General features: G+C 40.9%; 3 protein-coding genes across 4 annotated transcripts; 1 reads left to right on the forward strand and 2 right to left on the reverse strand.

Moving 5' to 3' along the window:
- Positions 1–544: 544 nt before the first annotated feature.
- On the reverse strand, positions 545–2,815 carry LOC130134494 (amino acid permease 3-like). Its single transcript, XM_056308339.1, has 6 exons — positions 2,628–2,815; positions 2,309–2,542; positions 2,100–2,193; positions 1,784–1,998; positions 1,528–1,667; positions 545–1,415 (listed from the first exon to the last, which is right to left on the reverse strand). The coding sequence occupies exons 1-6, from the start codon at positions 2,734–2,736 to the stop codon at positions 762–764; spliced, it is 1,446 nt and encodes a 481-aa protein (XP_056164314.1). The 5' UTR covers positions 2,737–2,815; the 3' UTR covers positions 545–761.
- A 3,535-nt stretch (positions 2,816–6,350) lies between these two features.
- LOC115693606 (uncharacterized) lies at positions 6,351–11,431 on the forward strand. Of its 2 annotated transcripts, none has more exons than XM_056308341.1 (3): positions 6,351–7,305; positions 8,108–8,388; positions 10,771–11,431. In XM_056308341.1, exons 2-3 carry the CDS (start codon positions 8,346–8,348, stop codon positions 11,220–11,222), a joined length of 495 nt encoding a protein of 164 aa, XP_056164316.1. In that variant the 5' UTR covers positions 6,351–7,305; positions 8,108–8,345; the 3' UTR covers positions 11,223–11,431. The 2 variants fall into 2 exon arrangements, 1 of the variants encoding a protein (XP_056164316.1); XR_008815824.1 differs by lacking the exon at positions 10,771–11,431 and adding an exon at positions 8,480–8,848 and having other exon boundaries at positions 6,361–7,305.
- Positions 11,432–14,267: 2,836 nt separating this feature from the next.
- LOC115693604 (amino acid permease 3-like) lies at positions 14,268–17,234 on the reverse strand. The gene is made up of 6 exons (XM_056309009.1): positions 16,829–17,234; positions 16,167–16,400; positions 15,971–16,064; positions 15,660–15,874; positions 15,396–15,535; positions 14,268–15,283 (listed from the first exon to the last, which is right to left on the reverse strand). The coding sequence occupies exons 1-6, from the start codon at positions 16,950–16,952 to the stop codon at positions 14,633–14,635; spliced, it is 1,458 nt and encodes a 485-aa protein (XP_056164984.1). The 5' UTR covers positions 16,953–17,234; the 3' UTR covers positions 14,268–14,632.
- Between the last annotated feature and the right edge of the window lie 4,050 nt (positions 17,235–21,284).

A 21,284-nucleotide genomic window follows, 5' to 3' on the forward strand; every position in this document is an offset into this window, starting at 1 on the left:
GGGGCTTAGGATCAACAAAATGGCAGAGAAGCTCGAGAGAGACTTTGGGTTTTTGATACCACAGATAGTGGAGCTAAGAAAATTGGCAATGGAGGATAGGGCTTGCAAGGGAAAAGATCTCAGCGAGTGCAATTTGGAAGCCATGGCGTGAGCCGTACTAGAAGGCGAAGTGGATGTCATGAGACCGTTGAAGATGGCATGGTTCAAGGATGATATCAGTTGTGAGTACTCAGATGACTTGATCAAGTATGCGAGCGCCGAAGCCTTTACAGCGCAGAGGATCAGCACGAAGCTGTTAGGAAACAGGAAATAGTTCAATCAATCAATCAATCTCATATTTGTTAGTGCTACCGTGGTTGATTTAGTGTTCATCTGGAAACATATTCATTGATCTAAGGTAACAAAGGCCCTGTGTGGAGGGTTTTTATCTTGCTTCATCAACTTTAACTTCTATTTTCGTGTCGTCTATGAAATTAAGTACGAGCAAGTTGTGATCGTAACTTTCTCAATTTGAAAATTGAAAACTTAATTGAAGTCGGTAAAATTGAGAATGAAATTGTAACTATTGCAAACCGAACTTAGACCAAATTGTGTTTATAGATTGAAATCATATACAATGGAAACTCAGAGATTAAAACCTTATTGTTTCTAGATTTTTTAGTGACATAAAAACTTTGAGGCAACTGATATTGGTTCCTAGATATACATCATATCGCTCGGTCCTTTCCTTACTTGCGACATGCCTGCTGGTAGCATGATAGTTAGTAGTCGGAACTGCATGGCTTGTAGGATTTGAGGTTGATAACAACTCCTGCGACCGAGCCAGCGGCGGCAGCGATGGCGATGATATGGCAAGCCACATTTAGAATCTGGAGGCACACCCACTTGGTGCTCCACTTGGGTATTTTCTTCTGCTTAATGTACATCTCGATCGGGAAATAGACCGTGAGGCGCCAAAAACCCAGCGGTCCTGGCAGCCGGACAATGTGATGGAAGAATGGGAGGAGCATGGAGATCACGGTGGTCGCGATCACGAAGGCCGTCCTCCAGACCAACCGGAAGAGGTTGAGCTTGTAAGGGCTGAGCCCGGGGATGGGGATTTTGATCTCCCTCGTGATGAACTGGCTGTTGGGGAATTTTTTGACTGCGGTCTTCTCGACAAAGGCGAATAGGGGTTGGCAATAGACTTGGTATGCGCCAACGAGGTGGATCACAATTGCAGCGTTGGCAATGTCGACCATCCAGTATGGGTTGTAGAATCCGAACCCGGTGAGGAGGTTTCCGGGCGGCATGTCGCCGAAGGCAGCATAGCCCATGCACCCGCACAGCAGGTAGAAGAGGGTTGGGACGGCTATGCTGACTAGACTTGCCTTCTTCATTGTCTGTGATTCGGATGGAGGGGACCGGATCGTGTCCTGGAACATATCCAAACTTATCATGGCAATGATTTCAGTTTCATTACACTATTAACCATAACCAGTACTCTTTTCTTGAGTCATGCATTTGAGAGGACATTAAATTATTCACCTGAATTTCAATGAGGATGAGGGAGTATGAATTGGCAAAGGCGATGTCACCAAGAGCCTGGAAGCTCCTCCATAGCTTCTGCGTGGAGGTCACAGTGTCGATGCTGATTCCAGTGAGACTTCCCCTGATTTTCCCTGTCTCTGAAGATTTAAAAAACCAGAACAGAACTCTAAATCACAACTTCATACTTCCACCAGGTTCTATCACCAAGGGAGATGGTTTAAAAAGACAAATAGAGCAGTTTAGCAGGATGGACCTGCAACTTTGGCAATACCAAGGCCAAGTCCAATGGTGGAGTAGGTAAAGGACATGATGGCCGAGACGATGGACAGCCACCACAGCTGATCGAAACTGGGGATCTGAGAGAAGATGATTTCAATGATGCCGAATGCAATCAAGTAGGGATTGCTGTTGGCGTGGCACAGGCTCTTCTCGCCTTTCTCGTGGAAGCAATTGGACCTCTTGATTGCCCTGCAATGACCATAGAAGCCAACAAAATCAATCAAACTCACATAACTTTGGACACTGGAGAAAATAACAATCACAAGAATTTTCACTGAAAATATACTCACAACATGCTAATGGAAGATGCAGTGGTGTAACCAATGGCAACCCCAAAGAGGTTCACGTATTGAACGAGCCCACAAAGTTTGACTTTGAACCCACCTGGAGAATGTAATCAAAGAGGAGATTTTAGCGCCCAACACAACATGATTGGACATGACTCAGACATTAGTGCATGAAATATATGACCACGAACACGAATGCAAATGTGACATACCGAGATTGGCACTGACAGCATCCATGTATGTGTAGTTGCGCTTGCCGGTAACGGGGTTGCCGGAGCGGTAACTGGTGGCGAGGAGGGTGGAGGTGTAGTAAGTGACAGAGGCGAACAGAAACATGGCGGTGGGGCCGGCAATCCAGCCAAGCTGCGCAGTGGCCCAAGCCAGGGACAGGGCTCCGGAACGGATCACCGCTGTGATTATGTGAGCACTTGCCGTCCATACCGTCCCTGCATTCGTTCACACTCAAGCCCACCCTAAGTAACATTGTCACTGAACATTCTACAAGACGAAAGGAAAAGAAACAGGAAGGACCCGTGCGCTTGAGACGACCGTCATCGTCAAAGCATTTGGAGCCACCTTGTGGGTGGACATCAAGAGACACATAGAAGACCTGGTTGTTCTGATGCAGCTGGTTCTCCATGGCAGAATTCGCACCCGCCTTTAATATACGAAAAGCGAAGCACCAACTCGGAGAGTGTAAAGTATGTTTCTTCACAAGGAGAAGTACAGACTAAGTACAGAGGAATGAGGGGCGGGTGGTCGGGTATATAGAGAAGATGCAGAGGAGAGAGAGAGAGATGCCAAGAAAAAAGCGAGAGCATCTGATTCTTTTTATACGAGTCAAAGGGTCCACTTAAAAATTCAGTGAACATAAAATGATTAAACCATGGAGTCCTTCTATGATTAGATCACATCGTCGCCATTTATGGGAGGTGGACAGCGACCGTATCTCATTCTCTGTCTTTATTTGCCTCCATGACCGTGGGAGCAAGGGAAAGAGGGAAAAAAGGGCAGGTGATTTTGTGGTTGGTATCTGATGCAAATGTTAACAAACGTACAAGGATTGACGACGACACCCGGCATCGTGGTTTCGTGAGGAAAGTTGAAGAATGTGGTTGAAAATTGATGGCACCAACTCAGCTGAACTGAAGCGGCCATTTCTTCCTCCCGAAGAAACGACTAGGGCCACCAAAGCCATTCAAACGCAATGCCCTTCCGTGATAGCAAGGGGGTCAGGTCAAAAAGAAGGGGTTGGCACTCGGAAAAACTTTTCTGTGGCGCAGCAACTATAAGGATTTGCAGGAATTTTCATCCCCCCGTAATTTCGCCGTGCCTTCTAGAACGAATTCGGTTCGCTGTGGGCTTAAAAGTATGAAATACGTGCTCGCCCTTCGAAGAAGAATCAAATAAGAGGAACGCAACCATTTCCTATGCTTGATTGGATGGCTTGTCAAGGAAAATAGACAGATAATATTTTTAGAAAGATATTCTCTCTAATCGCTCCAAGATGAGCAAAAGGATGGGAATGAAGGCTAAAATAAGAAGAGAGGTAGATGAGAAAACTGACTGCAGAATGATAACTGTGGACTCATCTTCTTGCCTTGGAATTTTCTCACCTCGCATCAACGTAATGAACTTTGTAGCGATAGAGAATGGAAACCCAATTCAGTGATTCACGTAATAAACATCAAGACTCTTGGATGTTTTGGAACTTTCCCTTAGACGCGTCTCCAAATTTCAAGTTTCTATATAGTAATTTTCAAAAGTGATACGATCAATTGGTAGGTTGACAAATGAGTTAGTAATCAATGTTATCGGTTGATATTAAATTTCGGAAAACTACTAGTAGCGATTTCGTTCGGACCATGAATGCGAACCCATCAATGATGCCACGGGCCCCAGAATACTACGAACAAGATTAAGAGGAAGAAATTTCCTAGACGAGGATTAGAAACATCCGAAGTGGACCTAATCAAATGACGGGATGAGCCATATCAAATTGGGTCCAATTGCCACACTCAACTTCAACAGTGAATTTATTTTTTGTGGAAACTAAATGAAACAAGAAATCTTCAGACAGACTACGGTTCATCCATTTCATCAGTCCAGCACCACGATGCCCAATAACCATTCTCAGCGGGAGAATGAGTAGGAAATATCACCAAGCAAAGTCAAGAATTAAATATTTTTCACTATTATTTTGGTTCAAGACTATATATAGCCATAATGGTTAGAAAGCTGTCTTTAAACTCTGTCATGTTCAAAGACCCACTACAAATGATAGAAAGCCCTGTAAAAGATTAAGAAAGACTGAAAGATAATAAAACCTCATACTTCCATTTTCATGAACTGCAACCAGAAAATGCCTCTCACCTGTAATAGACAGGACTGGCGGTGACATACTTCCAGGCAAGTCTTCCCCAAATACTGTCAGGGGACTATGATCACTAAGGCACCTTAACCTGAAAGTTCCATCCCAACTGCTACTGTAAAGGACCCCATTGGATACAAGCTATGAGGAAACTACAAATTTATGACCATCCATGCTGCATAAAAGGGTGCAATCTTGTTAAGAAAGAAACTTTAAAGATTGTAAAAAGTGTTTTACCCCATGAAAGAAGCCGACAGAATCGTCTATAAAGCTAGGAACACAAATGCCCACCTGCAACGACCATACTTTATCAATTTGTCTCCACTTCCAGTATAGAGGAACCCATTCCTTGAGTAGGCCAATGGATGTATACCACTGTACCGTCAATCCTTTCGCTCATACCATTTTTTTAGTGGCTCATCCATCATAGGGGAATGAATTTTCCAGACACATATACCACTTCCACTATCACCACTGACGCACAATTGTTGTTCCCCATCAGCAAAGATTACAGCCATGATCATGGACCCCTGAATGAGCGTATATGAGAGAAATCCTGGAAAATATACGGAAAAGAAAAAGGAGGAGAAGGAACTAAATAAAGGGAAGCATTGATGAAGAATAAGAGAAATAAGAGACAACAGGTTATGGCACCTGTTGGGTTCATTATTCATCATTCCCAACAGACTGGGCCAGGCTTTTACATTGATGGCAATCATAAAATTATTCAAGGTTTTACATAAAAGAAACATTGTATTTTAAAGTATTTCATATAATCATGAAAACAGCTCTCTCAACTTCTTTGACACAAAACAAAAACTCTTAAACTCCAAGAGTTTCCCTACAATTTAAGCTTTAGGGACTTAATGACAATTTAACCTCTCCCAAGTTTTGCCTTCAAAGGATCAACTCACTAGATTAGAAACAATTGTCAAGTGTTCAAGAGAAGATTATTACTGTATCTGCAAGGCTTCTGTTGAAGACTTTTCAATAGCTCCAAAACGCCCTCAAATTAGGTGACATGTGATCTCTTGAAATTTCTTTCCCTAATCACTCACCCAAGTTTGTTTCAAACATCAGCTTAGACCATGTGGTGGGATGCCCCCAAAATCGGATTAAGTCTGTACTCATGAGGTTTAGCGAACGATTCGATGGAAATTAGAAATTTTCTATAGAGCCTAAAACAATTATCGATAGTACATTCCAAATTTTAATTCTAAAAGCAGCACATTGGGAATCAAAGACGGTGAGTTGATTGATTACAGTGCAATCTATTCTGCTCAGTATGCATACCTGCAAAGACCGCACCTGGACACCGTTTCATGAACAGAGGAGCTAAAGAGAAATCCTCCTACAAGAGAGGAAAAAAAAAACAAACTTTAGAATGCAGTCGTAGGATTAAACTGTAGCTGGAGCTCGATAAGCTTGTCAATAACCAACCTAAGCATCAGAGCTCAATAAGCTTGATCAATAGCTTAAGCACCAGAACCGTACTATTCCAACTTCTTACCCCATTCCAAAACCAGAAGTAGTCCAAAGCAACAAAGGAAAAACATACATTCCGAGAAACCATTTGGACAGAACTAAAAATGGGTCAAAAGAAAATTTGCAGGTCATCAATCTCGTATGCATACAGGCATGCTATCAGAGCAGGAGGATTGGCTCTCCACGATCATCGTCCAACGATTCTCGACGCGCTGAGTGCACGCTGGGCATCGGACTGCCCGAGGGAAAGGTCGAGGGGGAGGCGCGCGAGGGGCTGCGTCGCCGCCGTCGTACGCGGCGAGGCAGATGGGGCACTCCGGCGACTACATCGTTGAGGTCGTGGAAGTGACGAGAATGGCTTCGTCGTGCGTAACTGTGTTCCGTTACCCGCGAAAAAATAAAAGGGAAAATTGGGCCGAAATTCACCAAGCCCAAAAACCCATTTTCATGTCAACACTCGACATGTTCTGTCGGCTCCGTTGTAAAAAGCAGGGCATCGCGTTTTGATGGAATGGCCGTGAGTGAACTTCATCGTCAGAAGATCAAAGAAGGACGAAGAAGATCATTTCCTTTGGTGGTGGGATCGAGCTTCATCTACATCTTCATCGTCAGTCCACTGGTGCAAACTTTGACATGGTACTGTTTGTTTCCTCTGGCGTTGCATTGTACTGATTTTTGTTCATATTCTGATTGTGACCGTCTGTTGCTGAGTTGGATGGATGGTGAGTTGTGGCTTTAACGTGAACTCAATGCAATGTGTAGTCTGGGTAAGCAGAAAATCAGAACTCTTCCGGGACTGGATTCGATCTGCAATATTATATTAACAAATTTGATTAATAGTGGGGAAACTGATGAAGCTTACAGCTTCTTCCGGAAACTGATCAAAGTCTGTGAGCCTGATGCAGATACATATACAATGATGATAAAGATGTTCTGCCAGAGGGATGCGCTGGAGATAGCTCTTAAGGTGTGGAAGTACATGAACTCGAAGCGATTCATACCAAGCATGCACGCTTACTCAGCGCTCATAAATGGCTTATGCGAGAAGGGTAATTCACCAATGGCTTGTGTCTTATTGGAGGAGATGATGGAGAAGGGATCCGGCCATCACGTATGACTTTTGGGAGGGTAAGGCAATTGCTCATAAAGGAAGGAAGAGAGGATGTGCTGGAATTTCTTCAAGAGAAAATGAACCTTTTGGTTAAAGAGCCATTATGCGATTGAAGCTATGCAGAAGGACTAAGGAGCTTCTGCTACAAGTTACGACCCTGATATTGTTAGATTCAGGCATTAGGACATATTCAGTTTGACAGCAGTGCTCTGTTTGATTAAGATGTTGGGCTGTCACTTCAGGTGAGCATTATTTTCTTCTTTGTTCATAAACCATAGGTTGCAGATCTCATCCTACCAATTTTGCTCTGGTGTCAGTAATATAAAGCTTTAATTTCTGATGCTGATCTTTTATTTCCAAGCTTTGTATATTCTTTCATAATGGTATACTATTCATCAATGAATTTTTTTGTGGCTAGCAATGAATGCTTTTCCATTGCTTAGGCAACATCATAGACAGGATGAAAAAATGAGAAAACAAATGTAGAAGTTGTAGTTATAGCTAAATATGCACTGCATCTGTGTATGACTTAAGACATGATGACGACAGTTGATGTATCTGTGGAATCTGTGCTTATTTCGGAGGACGTAACTATTGGTTGCATTTCTTTTTCTTCTTTGTTTTTTTTTTTTTTTGGTAACTTAGGAACAAAGAACAGAGTGAAACTTGTTTGTAAAGCCATTTCTAGCAAAATCCATGGTTAATGAGATGTTAAAGGAAAGCAAGGTAAAGAGGACTCTGGCAATTTCTCTCTCTTTCTCAACGCCATGCATATTTAAGCCAATTAAGTTTATAAAGGATGTGAGGGAGACATACGAATCTCTGGCGTATGAATGGTTTTGGCGAAGAGCGGCTAATGCAGAACAGGATGACACTAGCTCTCTCAAGGAGGATTTCTCTCCTTTATTTTGCTAGATAATGAAGGGCTGTCTGCCATGCATGATACCTTGTCGACACCTTACTGGAAGGATTATTGTAATTGGTGACATGTGATCCACATTTTGACCATCTAATGTTTCATCTGGCCTTTCCTTTTATTCGCAGGTTCTCTGACCTGTATACAGCTATATGTCTTCAATTGTTTCCACGGTTTCTGCTACTTTACTGCCTTTAGAGAAAGGGAAGTTCACTGATAAAGTAGAAAGGGTGCTGATTTTGAATGAAAGGTGCAGTTCAATATTGCTTCATTTTCTTGACGATCTCTCTTCAGATGTGTGGTCACATCTAGTCGAGTTTACCGTGCACTACAGGGGGATAAGAAGCTGCGGGAGAATCATCTAAGATGCCTGAATCACGAACAAGAACGTGGCTTGAGGAAGCGACAGGTATTATTTATACTTTGTCATAATGGAGCTCTATGTTCAGAGTATAGCCTTTAGTTCTGAAACCGATATCCATATTATTATGCTGTTCCAGGTGAAGCTATAATCGTCTTGCGACCTTTCTACTGGCATAGATCCGATGCATCACGTGGGGGTGCAAGAATAAGCCGAACCGGATTGTGAGAGGTAAAGACTGATTGGAGGCTTAGCATGGATATTCATCAGCTTTAACCTGTGTTGCCTTAGCAAGATGTGCCTCTTTAGATATTAGGATAAACTCCAGCACTATGATTGCCATTTTGCTGGTCTCTGTGATGTGGAGTTCAACGAGATAACGCCACTAAAGGTTGAGCCATCAGGGTGAGAGTCTTAAGACCTTATGAACGTGCTTAGCAGTATTTATGTAACCAGTGTGAGGCTCTATTTCTGCATAAATCCGCACTATTATTCAATCGGATTTCCATGATGGCTTCCCCTTTGGGCGGCGGTCTCTGTCTATCTGCATTGATCCGGCGATGTGGTCTTATCTTTTAAGTCTGTAGTTTCAATAATGTCTATAAGTCAAACTTACTTAAAATCGTGGCACTCATCGGACAAACGAGTCTCGGTCGTAAAGCCACTGAGGGAATTTTCATCTGAGTTACTGGTAAATTCCTTCTCAGGGTGACAGGCACTATATGAATTAGTGAGGTAACAAGTCTCACCTTCTAAATCTTACCAGCATTATAGGGTTAGCCCTTTCCAGAAGTCGATGTCAATATTCTAGAATTTACAAGAGAGAGGAAGAGAGAAAAAATACTCAAAGGATACATATTTACTTGATAACTTGGCTTCATAATGTGTTCTGATAAATGGATAATTATACCTGAACAATAAGCATAGGAAAGGTAGTAATCTAATCTAACAAATCTAATAAGAAAATCTTTTATTCTAGAAATTAAGGAAATATAAAAAAATGTTCCTTTTCTAATTATATCCCTAACATTATTCTCTAACAGCGAGACGCCAGATTTGGCTTTTCGATACTATGATGAGAGAGGCCAGACATAACGAAAGTGCTCAAATTCCTTCAATTTGTAATTTAATATGACACTTCGTCGCGTCATTCATCGATGTTTCTTTCTTCTTTGGTTTTTGTTATTTTTGCTGCTATGTTTATTCTCCTCTTTCCGACTGATCTTCTGAAAAAAGAAATTGCCTATCGTCCATCTTTCCGAAGCCTTGTGGGAATTTAAACTTTAGAAAGATGATCCTTATCATGATATGTGAGAGATGAGCATAGGAAAAGAAACCCAACATTCTCGGATCCTTGATCGAGTAGACAGTGATAATGAATGAGCAAAAGATCTGCATCTTGGCACTATAAGAATCGTCCCTCAACATCTTTTCACCCTAACAAGGCCAAAAAACTGCGGCGAGAACCGCGAGAAAAGAGAAGAAGAAGAAGACCAATGGAGGTCACCATACAAAGCACCGGGAAGCTCGGGGATCATTACGAGATTAGAGTCGGAGAGAAGATTTTCTTGACGACAACGATTGTGAGAGACCAAGATTACAGGCTTAGCGAACCCGTCGTTAGAGAATGGATAAGAGGCGTCCAGAGAATATATGGCAACAAGAAGAGAAACACGCAGCAGATTTTGGTAGGTCTCTCGGCCAGTCACGGCATAGGCTATGCAAACGGGTACTTGGAGAAAAAGGGTGAGTGATTTTGCAATTCTTATGCACGAAGTATGGCGAATATTCACTGTTCTAAAGATCTGGCAAATTAGTTTATGTCTAACATCATCACAGGAAGTTATTTTGTCGAACCATTGTGCGGAATAAAGAGGAATAGAAATTACATTGTAGGAAATTGGAAATCTTCGACTGTACATGCCAGATCAAGAACTGATAACCGAATTAGGACAGTAGATTGAAGTCTACAGAACTCTATGAGGATTGACAGCATTCCCTTGTTATTCAATCTTGCACGAAGTCCTCCAGATTTTCAAAAGAAGTCAGTAAAATTGTAAGCATCAGTATCAATTTTCTGCCCAAGTTCTCCCACGGAACTTCTAAACAAGATTTAGGAAAACATTGACGATCTTGAGGCAACGGGCCACCCGGAAATTCTTTTCAGAGAGTACCCTGAAAAGGGCTTGCTTAAAATCAAGTCATTGTTCTATTGACTGAGTTCATGAATGCATCCAATTCTAGTCATGCCTCAATCCAATTGGACCCCGCATGGTACTTACCCGACCTGTTCGAGCCACCTGACAAGAGTTGACGTGAATCAATATTTTTCAAATTATTCATTTTTCGTGAAACAAATGAAACTCTTGTGTTTCTTTATAGTTTTGCAACAATAAACCTTAGTCACATGTATCTCCCGTGTTATTACAGGTTCCAACAAAGAAAATAGCCCTTTTCGGCTGCTACAGCTATGTGTTGGCAACCATTGCCTTCTCTTCGGGCTATTCACCTACGGAGGACCAATCCCAAAGGTTCACAAAGACTTCCTCTATGGAGGCGCAAGGGTCGTGGGGCTTGGGATCGACAAAATGGCAGAGAAGCTCGAGAGAGATCATGGGTTTTTGATACCACAGAGAGTGGAGCTAAGGAAACTGGCAATGGAGGATAGGGCTTGCGAGGGAAAAGATCTCAGCGAGTGCAATTTGGAAGCTATGGCGAGAGCCGTACTAAATGGCGAAGTGGACATCGTGAGACCATTGAAGATGGCATCGTTCAAGGATGATATCAGTCGTGAGTACTCGGACGACTTGATCAAGCACGCGAGCGTCGAAGCCTTTAGAGCGCAGAGGATCGGCATGAAGCTGTTAGGGAACAGGAAATAGTTCAATCAATCAATCAATCTCATATTTGTTACTGTTCCCATATGTACACTACGGTTGTTGTAGTGCTCATCTGGAAATATGGTCTTTGATCCAAGGGAGCAAACAGACATAGTTCATTTATTGTGTCTCGTGAACTCTTAACTTTTATTTTCGTATTTTCTATGAAATTATGACATGATTGACTTGACGACACCCAATAAAACATTAGATACGATATTGATAACAAAGTGTGAATGAAAAATTTCGATTTCCATCATAATTTCTGTGTTCAAATATCCTGTTTTTGTCGGTTGGCGACAAGGTCAACTAGTCCTTTGAGCTGGCATACCAAGATCGGTCAACTATGGAGCCCCTCCTCCTTATCTGATGCCACTATTGAAATAAAATAGAAAAAAAGCTAAGCACCTTTGGTTGGCTCCAAAGAAATTCGAAATTAAACTATCCTATCTTTAGATTTTGCACAACATGTCATGGTGGTGATCAAATTGGCCCCAAGTGGCATGATCAATAAGGCCTAGTGTCACATTAGAGCTAAAGTCATCATGACCTAGATTTGCTAGTGGCTGATTAGGTGTGAAAGAATCTGGCTGCATCCCTTCGTTGTTGGAGATTCTTCCTCGAACCCTCCAAATTTTCCCCCAGAAAGTAAATAATTACAAAAAGAAGACAAACCCAACTTTTTTATTTGTCATTTCTTGGTATCATTAGTGTTTTGAAATGACAAGTAACTTCTCCTAATTCGTTCTTTAAGGGATAGTGGGATTTCAAGTTCGTGTCTTAGCATTAAGTTCCGATGACTTTCCTCGGAGTTTCGGCACCACTAGCCGCCGAAAGCCTCCGCCGCCGCCGGCCACCCCCGCCGCTAACCCCCCACTGCCGCCTTTCCGGCTGTCTACCTCAGAACGTGCCAATGGAATGAGTCCTTTTTACTCACTTAATGACAAAAGAATCTTAAACCATGTGCTCCTTAAAAAGGAAGAATCTCATTTCTTTGCTGCTACCGGTTAAACTATGCTGTGAAAAGTTGCACTAGTATATATATATTTGACTATGTTTTGAGAGAGTCTCGGTCAGGGAAAGCTAAAGCCTTGCTTCTTCAAGTTTTGTTTTTTGGTTCCATTTTAGTCTCGACATCGATTTACATCATATTACAAATTGCGATTCTTGCACATGCGGGAATTTCACGTGACATATATGCATGATTATTTACAAAGCGACTTCGAAAGTGACTTACGAATCCATTATGAACGTGTAACTATCGCGATCCAAATTTAGAGTAAATTGTGATTAAAGATTGAGATCTTTCCAGTGATGTACAAACTTTGAGGATGACTGATGTTGATTCCTAATACATCATAAGATATACCAATCTAAGGTGACAAATTTTAACAATATGAGGATTATATTTTACACGAACTTTATTGGGATGACCACTACTGACCCCCAATGTAATAGTATTTGCACTACACATCCATTCTAAATGACAATCTCCCAAATTTTTCAACAATTTATTGCTTACTAAATAAAAAATAGCTGTTAGAATCCAAAAAACAATGTAACTTGGCTTTTTTCCATTATTTTACTTCGTATCACTAAACTAATAATACGCAATGAATGCATAAATTATTAATACGGTAAAGTAAAAATAATAGCAATAATAATAATGATAATAAAATTGACATTATGACTTAGAGTCATTTGACGGCTTATCAAATAAAATTTTGGAAGCTAACAACCATCAACTTCGTCTTCTAGCTTTTGATTTCTAATAGACACGATGCTTCTTAATGATTCATAATTTCGAAACTATCAGGTTTGCTTCAATTATTATCTTAATTGAAATAAAAAGGCATAAATATACTTGATTTTCCATTGAAAGAAAATATTCGACGCATTAATCTTACATGACCTCCTTCCTTGCATTCTCCCCAACCCCACATTAGAAACTCTCATTGAAAAGGAGAAAAACAAATGAGTAACTCTCCCATTTGTGCTCTTTTCACTACAAACATCTGTGTCCATCTTGTGGTTTGACTTTGCTTCATTGATACTCCACAATCACAAAAAGGGAATCTCAAGCTACAATCATTATGAACACGAACCACCAACAAAAAAAGACACCCACAAGGAAATTGTACTTTGTGGGTTTGGCCTCGATCCCCCACACCATCGGTTGAGTCGACCTTGTAACATGAGCCATCCCTTTTCTACTCTCTTGGGTCACATCAAAATGCTATGGGAAAAAGGTTGTATCCCTAGATTATTGTGGAGTGCATGATCTGTGGATTCACAGAAGTGGGCAACATTCGATGGCTCTCATGAAGATTTGACGTTGAACAGTTTTATTATACACATGTCTGCAGGTGTAAAGTAGATCCTCTGCTACTGCTCAAGTTGCTCTCAATCAGCAAGAATTTTGAACAGCCATTCATTTTGTTTTTTCTTAATCAAGAAAGATAACTGGAGTAGCTGAAAAATCTATCAAAAATATCTCCCCTAGTCTTTTTGATGTTTTCGAACTCTTGTTATGTTGGTTTTGATTTTTGCCATAGCAAATGAAAATTTCATGCATGACTGGAAGCTACAAAACTATTGTGGGATAATCACAGATTCCCTTGCACATTGCTGTCTTTCCCTTAATGCAAGTTCGGAAATTAAGGGTGAAAACAGGGGAGAGATGACAAAGAACACATTTCTTTGCTTCAGAGGTCTGAATAGGCCAAGTTCAGGCCCTATCGAATTTGCAGACCGTCGGGATCATGAGAAATTAAATAAAATTTAACCTTTTTTCAAGAGGCTTTTTACTTTTTCGTGGTAAGGATAGGACTAAAGCTCCGTTTGATCCTTGTCATGATTGTGCGCGCGGTTTGCCCCTTATTGTTTCATTCAACAGTCATTATATACTTCTCGTTGTAGAAAGTCCTGGAATGACTTGGCCGTGGCTCTAACCGCAATAGTTTTGAGACAAGTCAATCTTAGGCCTCAATGTTTTCCTGTCATATGAGTGGATGCTTTCTAAAAGATGCAGAGTTCAGAAAGAGGAAGTATCTACGAAATATGAAGGAGTTTTATTTCGCAAGCTCACTTGTGTATGGCCCCCAAACTCAAACTATATGAGCAAGAGAAGACCTTGAACTTCCTTTTTGTTGAAGCTTTCGTTTTGCATTGACAAATAATAAAAGAGTTACATTCTTATGATGATAGCCACAATATGCAGAGACTAACATGAACCTTCTTGTTCCCTAAATGCATTATACAGTGAAAATGAAACCTGAACCTAGAATTTATCGCACAGCAAATTCCCCCAACATAATTAACCTTGTTATGAACACGAGCGCCACAACAATCTTTCTTGCCTTTGCTCAGTCCTTTCCGTACTTGCGACATGCCGGTTAATAGCATGAGTATTACTAGTCGGAACCGAATGGCTTATAAGACTTGAGGTCGAGAACAACACCGGCGACGGAGCCAGTGGCAGCAGCAATGGTGATGATTAGGCAAGCCATGCTCAGAATCTGAAGACACACCCACTTGGTGCTCCACTTGGGTATTTTCTTCTGCTCAATGTACATTTCGACCGGGAAATAGACCGTGAGGGGCCAAAAACCCAGTGCTCCAAGCAGCCCAACAATGTCATTGAAGAATGGAAGGAGCATGGAGATCACGGTGGTAATGATCACGAAGACTGTCCTCCAGACCAACCGGAAGAGGTTGAGCTTGTAAGGACTGAGACCAAGGGTTGGGATTTCGATCTCCCTCGTGATGAGCTGGCTGTTGGGGAATTTCTCGATCGCAGTCTTCTCAACGAAGGCGAATAGGGGTTGGCAATAGACTTGGTACGCGCCGATGAGGTGGATCACGATTGCAGCGTTGGCGATGTCGACCATCCAGTATGGGTTGTAGAAGCCGAACCCGGTGAGGAGGTTTCCAGGCGCCATGTCACCGAAGGAGGCATAGCCCATGCACCCGCAGAGCATGTAGAAAAGGGTCGTGACTGCGATGCTGACTAGACTGGCCTTCTTCATCGTTTTTGATTCGGATGGAGGGGACCGGATGGTGTCCTGAAACATATATAAACTTATCATGTCAAGTGATTTCAAATTTCAATACGATTATTAACCATCACTAGTACTTTCTTGTGTCATGCATTTGAGAGGAAATTAAATTATTCACCTGAATTTCAATGAGGATGAGGGAGTATGAATAGGCAAAGGCGATGTCACCAAGAGCTTGGAAGCTCCTCCATAGCTTCTGTGTGGGGGTCACGGTGCCGATGCTAATTCCAGTGAGACTTCCCATGATTTTCCCCGTCTCTGAAGAGTAAACAATTCAGAACAGAACACTAAATCAGAACTTCGTACTTCTACCGGGTTCTATCACCAATGGGATAGTTTAGAAAGATGAATAGAGCAGTTTAGCAAGAAAAATTTCAAGTACCTGCAACTTTGGCAATACCAAGGCCAAGTCCAATGGTGGAGTAGGTAAAGGACATGACGGCCGCGACGATGGACAGCCACCACAGCTGATCAAAATCGGGGATCTGAGAGAAGATTATTTCAACGATGCCGAATGCAATCATGTAAGGATTACTGTTGACGTGGCACGGGTTGTTTTCGCCTTTCTTGTGGAAGCAATTGGACCTATTGATAGCCCTGCAATGACCATAGAAGCCAACAAAATCAATCAAACTCACATAACTCTCGACACTGGCGAAACAATCACAGAGAATTTTCACTGAATTTACTCACATCATACTAATGGAAGATGCAATGGTGTAACCAATGGCAACCCCAAAGAGGTTCACGTACTGAACCAGCCCACAAAGCTTGACTTTGAACCCACCTGGAGAATTTAATCGAAGAGGAGATTTTTAGCACCCATTGGACGTGACTCGGACATTAGCATTGAAATATGAACATGAACACGAATACAAATGTGACATACCAAGATTGGCACTGACAGCATCCATGTAGGTGTAGTTGCGCTTGCCGGTGTTGGGGTCGCCGGAGCGGTAACAGGCGGCGAGGAGGGTGGAGGTGTAGTAAGTGACCAAGGCGAACATGAGCATGACAGCAGGGCCGGCAATCCAGCCGAGCTGCGCGGTGGCCCAAGCCAGGGACAGGACTCCGGACCCGATCACTGCTGTGATTATGTGAGCACTCGCTGTCCATATCGTCCCTGCATTTGTTCGCACACAAGCTCACCATAAGTGACATTGCCACTAAACATTCTGAATTCTCATTTATCGTTAGTCCCTTAAAAAGGAAAAGAAAAGAGAATTACTGCTTACGTTGCTACGCTACTTGCGATATAAATATTTTTTTTTTCATTGATGGTGTTCCATTAAAAAAGAACTCCTCTGTTTTCCTTGAAGAGTTTCTGAAAACTAGTGGTTTTTTTTTTTACTGGTTTTGTGACGGCATTGACACGACGGCAGTGTTCCTAAAAGACAGGCGATTCTCTGTGGTAGTTCGTCCTCGTCTTTCCTAGTAAGTCGTAAGAAGTCGTGGTAACTTTCGTCTCAAGAAATCGTTTCCTTTTCCGTCTCGGTCAAAAGAAATCGTTTTCCTGAAAACACAGAGCAAGAAACAAAAAAAGACGAGGACCTGTGCGTTTGAGACGACCGTCGTCGTCGAAGCATTTGGAGCCACCTTGCGGCGGGACATCAATGGAGACATCGAAGACCTGGTTGTTGGGGTGCTGGTTCTTGATGGCAGAGTTCACACCCATCTCTAAAAACTTAAACCGAAGCACAAAACTAGAAGAGCGTAAAGAACGAAACTTTCCCCTTAAGCCGGCTCGAAGATCGGAAAAGCTTCAATCTTTACGCGCCGGAACGAAATGGGTACTCTCCCTTCCACTCCAACTCTCAAATGGGTGCAGAGGGAAGGAGGGAGAGAGAGCTGGAGATGGGAAACTGAGATGAAGGAACGAGAGAGAGAGAGAGAGAGTCGTGCCTTAAGAGTTGCGAAGAGAAGAAGGCATTCGAGGGATGCAAGAAGGAAGGAGGGATGGGAGGGTATATATAGGGAGGAGATGCAGAGGAAAGACAGAGAGAGAGAGAGATGTGTTAAAGAGAAGGACAGGACCGTGGAAGTTGTCAAACTTGCGGCATCCACTTCATTGCAGTGTCTTAGTGGGGTGTTGTCTTGCATCCATCCGCAAGATGCACGCATTTTGTAATTTCATAATTGCATGAGGGCCAAAAAGAAAAAAGAAGAAGGTATTTACCATTAGAGGACTAATTAAATCTACTATACATGAAAATTTAACCTTAGTCGACTGATTTTCTAGAAAATTACCGAGACTTAATCTATGATAATTGGTGATTATAGCGATAATTAACTTAAGCTCCTACCGAGGCACGGGTCTGCATTTCCATCGGTGTAGTAAACCTTTTTAAACGCGTTTTGTTGGGGCAATAGTTCTCGTGTTACAAGACCATTACAGGTCTGTTGCTAATTACAGTTCTTGCTTATGGTAATAGATATTGCTATGTAATTCTTCTTTTTATAGCTTCAATTGAAATAATTATTGAATGACCCCCTTATATAACAGCTGCACGACCAAAACTGTTATTGTTATTCCCTAATACCATCTCTTTTTCTCTCTCTCTCTTATACTCTACTAATGTTAGATAATATTCGCTTTATATACTATAATAGTATTAATGACGTAATAATAGAATAATTAGTTTGTTACCATTCCATGTTATACATAATAACATAATAATTTTGTCGCAATACAATTTTTACAAATTCTTTTAATGATTTAAAGGAACACTGATATATGATTATCTCAAATTTCATGTGTAAATATATTTCTTTCACAATATAACCAAAATCATCAACTACCTCAAGTACTATTATTTATAATTTTATGAAGTTTTGCAATTTCAAATATAATGAAATTTCATTGTTAATTGACATTAAGTTTTATTTGTGATATACAGATATACACAACAACATAATCAGTTGCACATTTATCTATGCTGAATCGAGCTAAGCAGATATGATAGTCGGGCGATTGGAAAAACAAACACAAAAGTTTGTTCTATGGTTCTAGTTCGGCCACAAAGTCATCTAACTTTGCTCAAAATAAGTTTTTCAACGATGGATCCGGTGGTGCACATGTGTGTAACGCGTGCTAGCCTGAGAAGGGCAGAGTGTGAAATGGATTTTGCTAAATCGACCTAAATGACAACAAAGATAAATTGCTTGAAAAGTAGAGTACAAGGACCGGAAATTAAAGGAACAGTCCAGGAATTAAATGAAATTAACTCGATGAACGCATAATTCAAAGGAAATCAAAGCATATACACTGGTACTGAAATTACTGGAACATATGTGTCGTCAGGACATCGAAAGGAAAGTTACGAACACTTGATGTTCAAATTGAAGCGAACACAACACCGGTATACATACCGCACTCTCCTAATTGCAAGCTTCCCTCTAAAACAAAAAACTGGAATCGGAAACACATTGTTCCGAAAGGAAAGCTTCACCACGAAGATTTGGTAGAGTTTCGGCATGGTTTGAGCAGCCTGAATCCGACCTAATATCTGTGCTGTGATTCTATACCGCTAAGAATATCACGTAATTATCATAAAACAGCATGCAAGATAATTACTGTAGATTCAATATATATATAATATTTAATATAATAAAGTGAGGGGATTAATTAGGACATTTTTTTTCCTTTTTTCTCACTTTAACGAGCTTATTCCGCTGGACAGAGATCCTCCAAACTTGCTTTCCTGCACCCTTAAATGCTATAACTATTTTATTCACTAAAATGTTCCCAATATGTTTCATTAAGAAAAATAAAATTGGTGAGTTCTAGCCAAGGATGAACATGAAATATTCTAGGGTAAAACCTGGAATTGGAGAATCGGATTGATGGGAATATGTCCGGTTTTGGGTTTCAAGATATGCAAGGTAGCTTACAGATTCAAAAAATTGGAGAACCTGTTTTAACGGGTAAGTTATAAGTAGGTGAAACTTAGAACAAGTTTTTGTGTTTTCCTTGATTTATGTTTTCGCACGATCCTGGGTATTCCATGACATTTGATTATGAGTGTATAATCTGAAATCACTAGTCTGAGCTTCTGTAACCACTAGTCTGAGCTTCCGTTTCATGACTGAGACTTTTATTTTGTTAATATTTCATATTTTTTGCGTGACTAAATATAAGTTGTGGTCATGGATTGTAGCAGCGAGTGGTGGTCATTAAAGGTGATGATTCACTGTAATCGTTCAATTAATAATACAGGTAAAACCTGGGTAGATCCTGTAACCGATCCTAAAATCCGTGACAAGGTAGGTTCTAAGTTCCACAGTATGTAGGGTAGGTTCCACATTCAAAAAAATAAGAAACATGTTTCAATGGGTAGGTTCCGGGTCGAATTTGTATAGAACCCAAAACCTCTCACTCCTAACTTCTAGCATCTCTGCATGCGTGTTACCCTAAGATCATTAGATAGATAAATCCAATTATTCTATTGATCCACCCGAGGTGGGATTTCTCATCGTCGCGGGGTGATGAGACGAAGAGGGAGAAGATAATTAAATTGTCACATTTCAAATCAAATACAAAAACTAAAAAAAAAAAGAGAAGGAAAAATATATTCTCTCTTGAAGCAAATCGAACTCGAAACAATATTCTAATCCCTATCTTTAAAGGACCACCTTAGCCTTAAAAAAATCTTGCGGCATATTGCTTCTCGTCCATCCTTATTGTTCAGGTGCGAATATGGTTCCCCCTTCATTATTAATCCCCCGCCCACAAGCAAAAATTGCCAGCTTATTATCGAAATCATATATATAGAAATTTGCGTATAGATGATGATGGCACCATTGCAACTCCCTTCGTGCGATTAGATCACTTAAAATTTGTGAAAAAAGATCAATGCCATTTGGGAGGTGGGCAGCGAGCCGCATCTCATTCTCTCGTCTTTTCTTTATATCCTCCATGACCGAGGGGTGAGGAAAAGATAGGTTATTAGAAAAATAGGAGAAAAGGCATTTGATTTGGTATTTTATGAGAGAGAGATAGAGAGATAGAGAGAGAATCTTTGTTCTATGTTTGTTTTGCTTTCTTTCCAAAATAATTTTTTAAAGGTAGAAAGCCAATAAAAAAATCCAAACTATGCCTACTATGACATATTTAGTTAGAACTTAAACTATGCTCACCGTAATACATTTATCTTAACTTTTTTCGGTGACGCCAAAAATCTCAAGCTTGTAACCATGTGACACATTTACCCTCCATTAAGGTTCCTTCAGATATTTTGAGCCAAAACAACGTTATTTTAATTTCAGTTAAGCTACGTGGGTGCATTGTTAACACTATTTGCTTTCTAGCGTCCATGTAGACAGATTTTTAACAGTTTTCATCGATAGAATTTGACCACATAGGTACAGGTTTAGGAGTTTTGGTGTCACAGAAAAAAGTTTAGTGTAAATGTGTTATAGACAATGGACATTGTTTAGAAATTTTGGTGGCTTTTACCCTTAAAAACTCTAGATGATTCGTGACCTATTGTGGTAATCGCTTCCGAAAATGGAAAAAGAAAAGGAAGTTCGTAATCTTTGTCGATCGATTATTATAAACGGGTCATAATGGGATGCTCCCAATGCACCTAAGAATCGTAGACAAGGTCTGAGTTTTTATGTTTTTTGGTCCAAACAAGGTCTGAGTTCGAAAACAAGTTATCGTTGAAAAGATGGAAATAGTTCTGCATAAGAGCCAGAAGAAAATTGAACTGAAGAGAATTTAAATACTTTTCAGCATTGCCGAAAGTTCAATTAAGTCGGCAATAGTTGGGTGGAACTTGATCATTTCTGTAGTTGGGTGGACATTTCCATCATGAAGTGCTAAAAGAAACCAGCAGCATACGCGTGCCATCTCGTTCTCCCTCAACCGGCGAACACTCTTTGATTTTTTTTTTAACATAACAACACAAATGGTCCCCGAACTTTATGTCAATGAGCAATGCTATTCATGGATTTTTAATTTATTCGATGTGGTCCTTGAACTTTTGGTAAATGTTCAAACTAATAA

Source organism: Syzygium oleosum, unplaced genomic scaffold (genome assembly GCF_021117445.2).
Source record: "Syzygium oleosum isolate NSW1041296 unplaced genomic scaffold, Sole_v2.1 Sole_v2.02, whole genome shotgun sequence".
Classification (NCBI taxonomy): Eukaryota; Viridiplantae; Streptophyta; class Magnoliopsida; order Myrtales; family Myrtaceae; genus Syzygium; species Syzygium oleosum.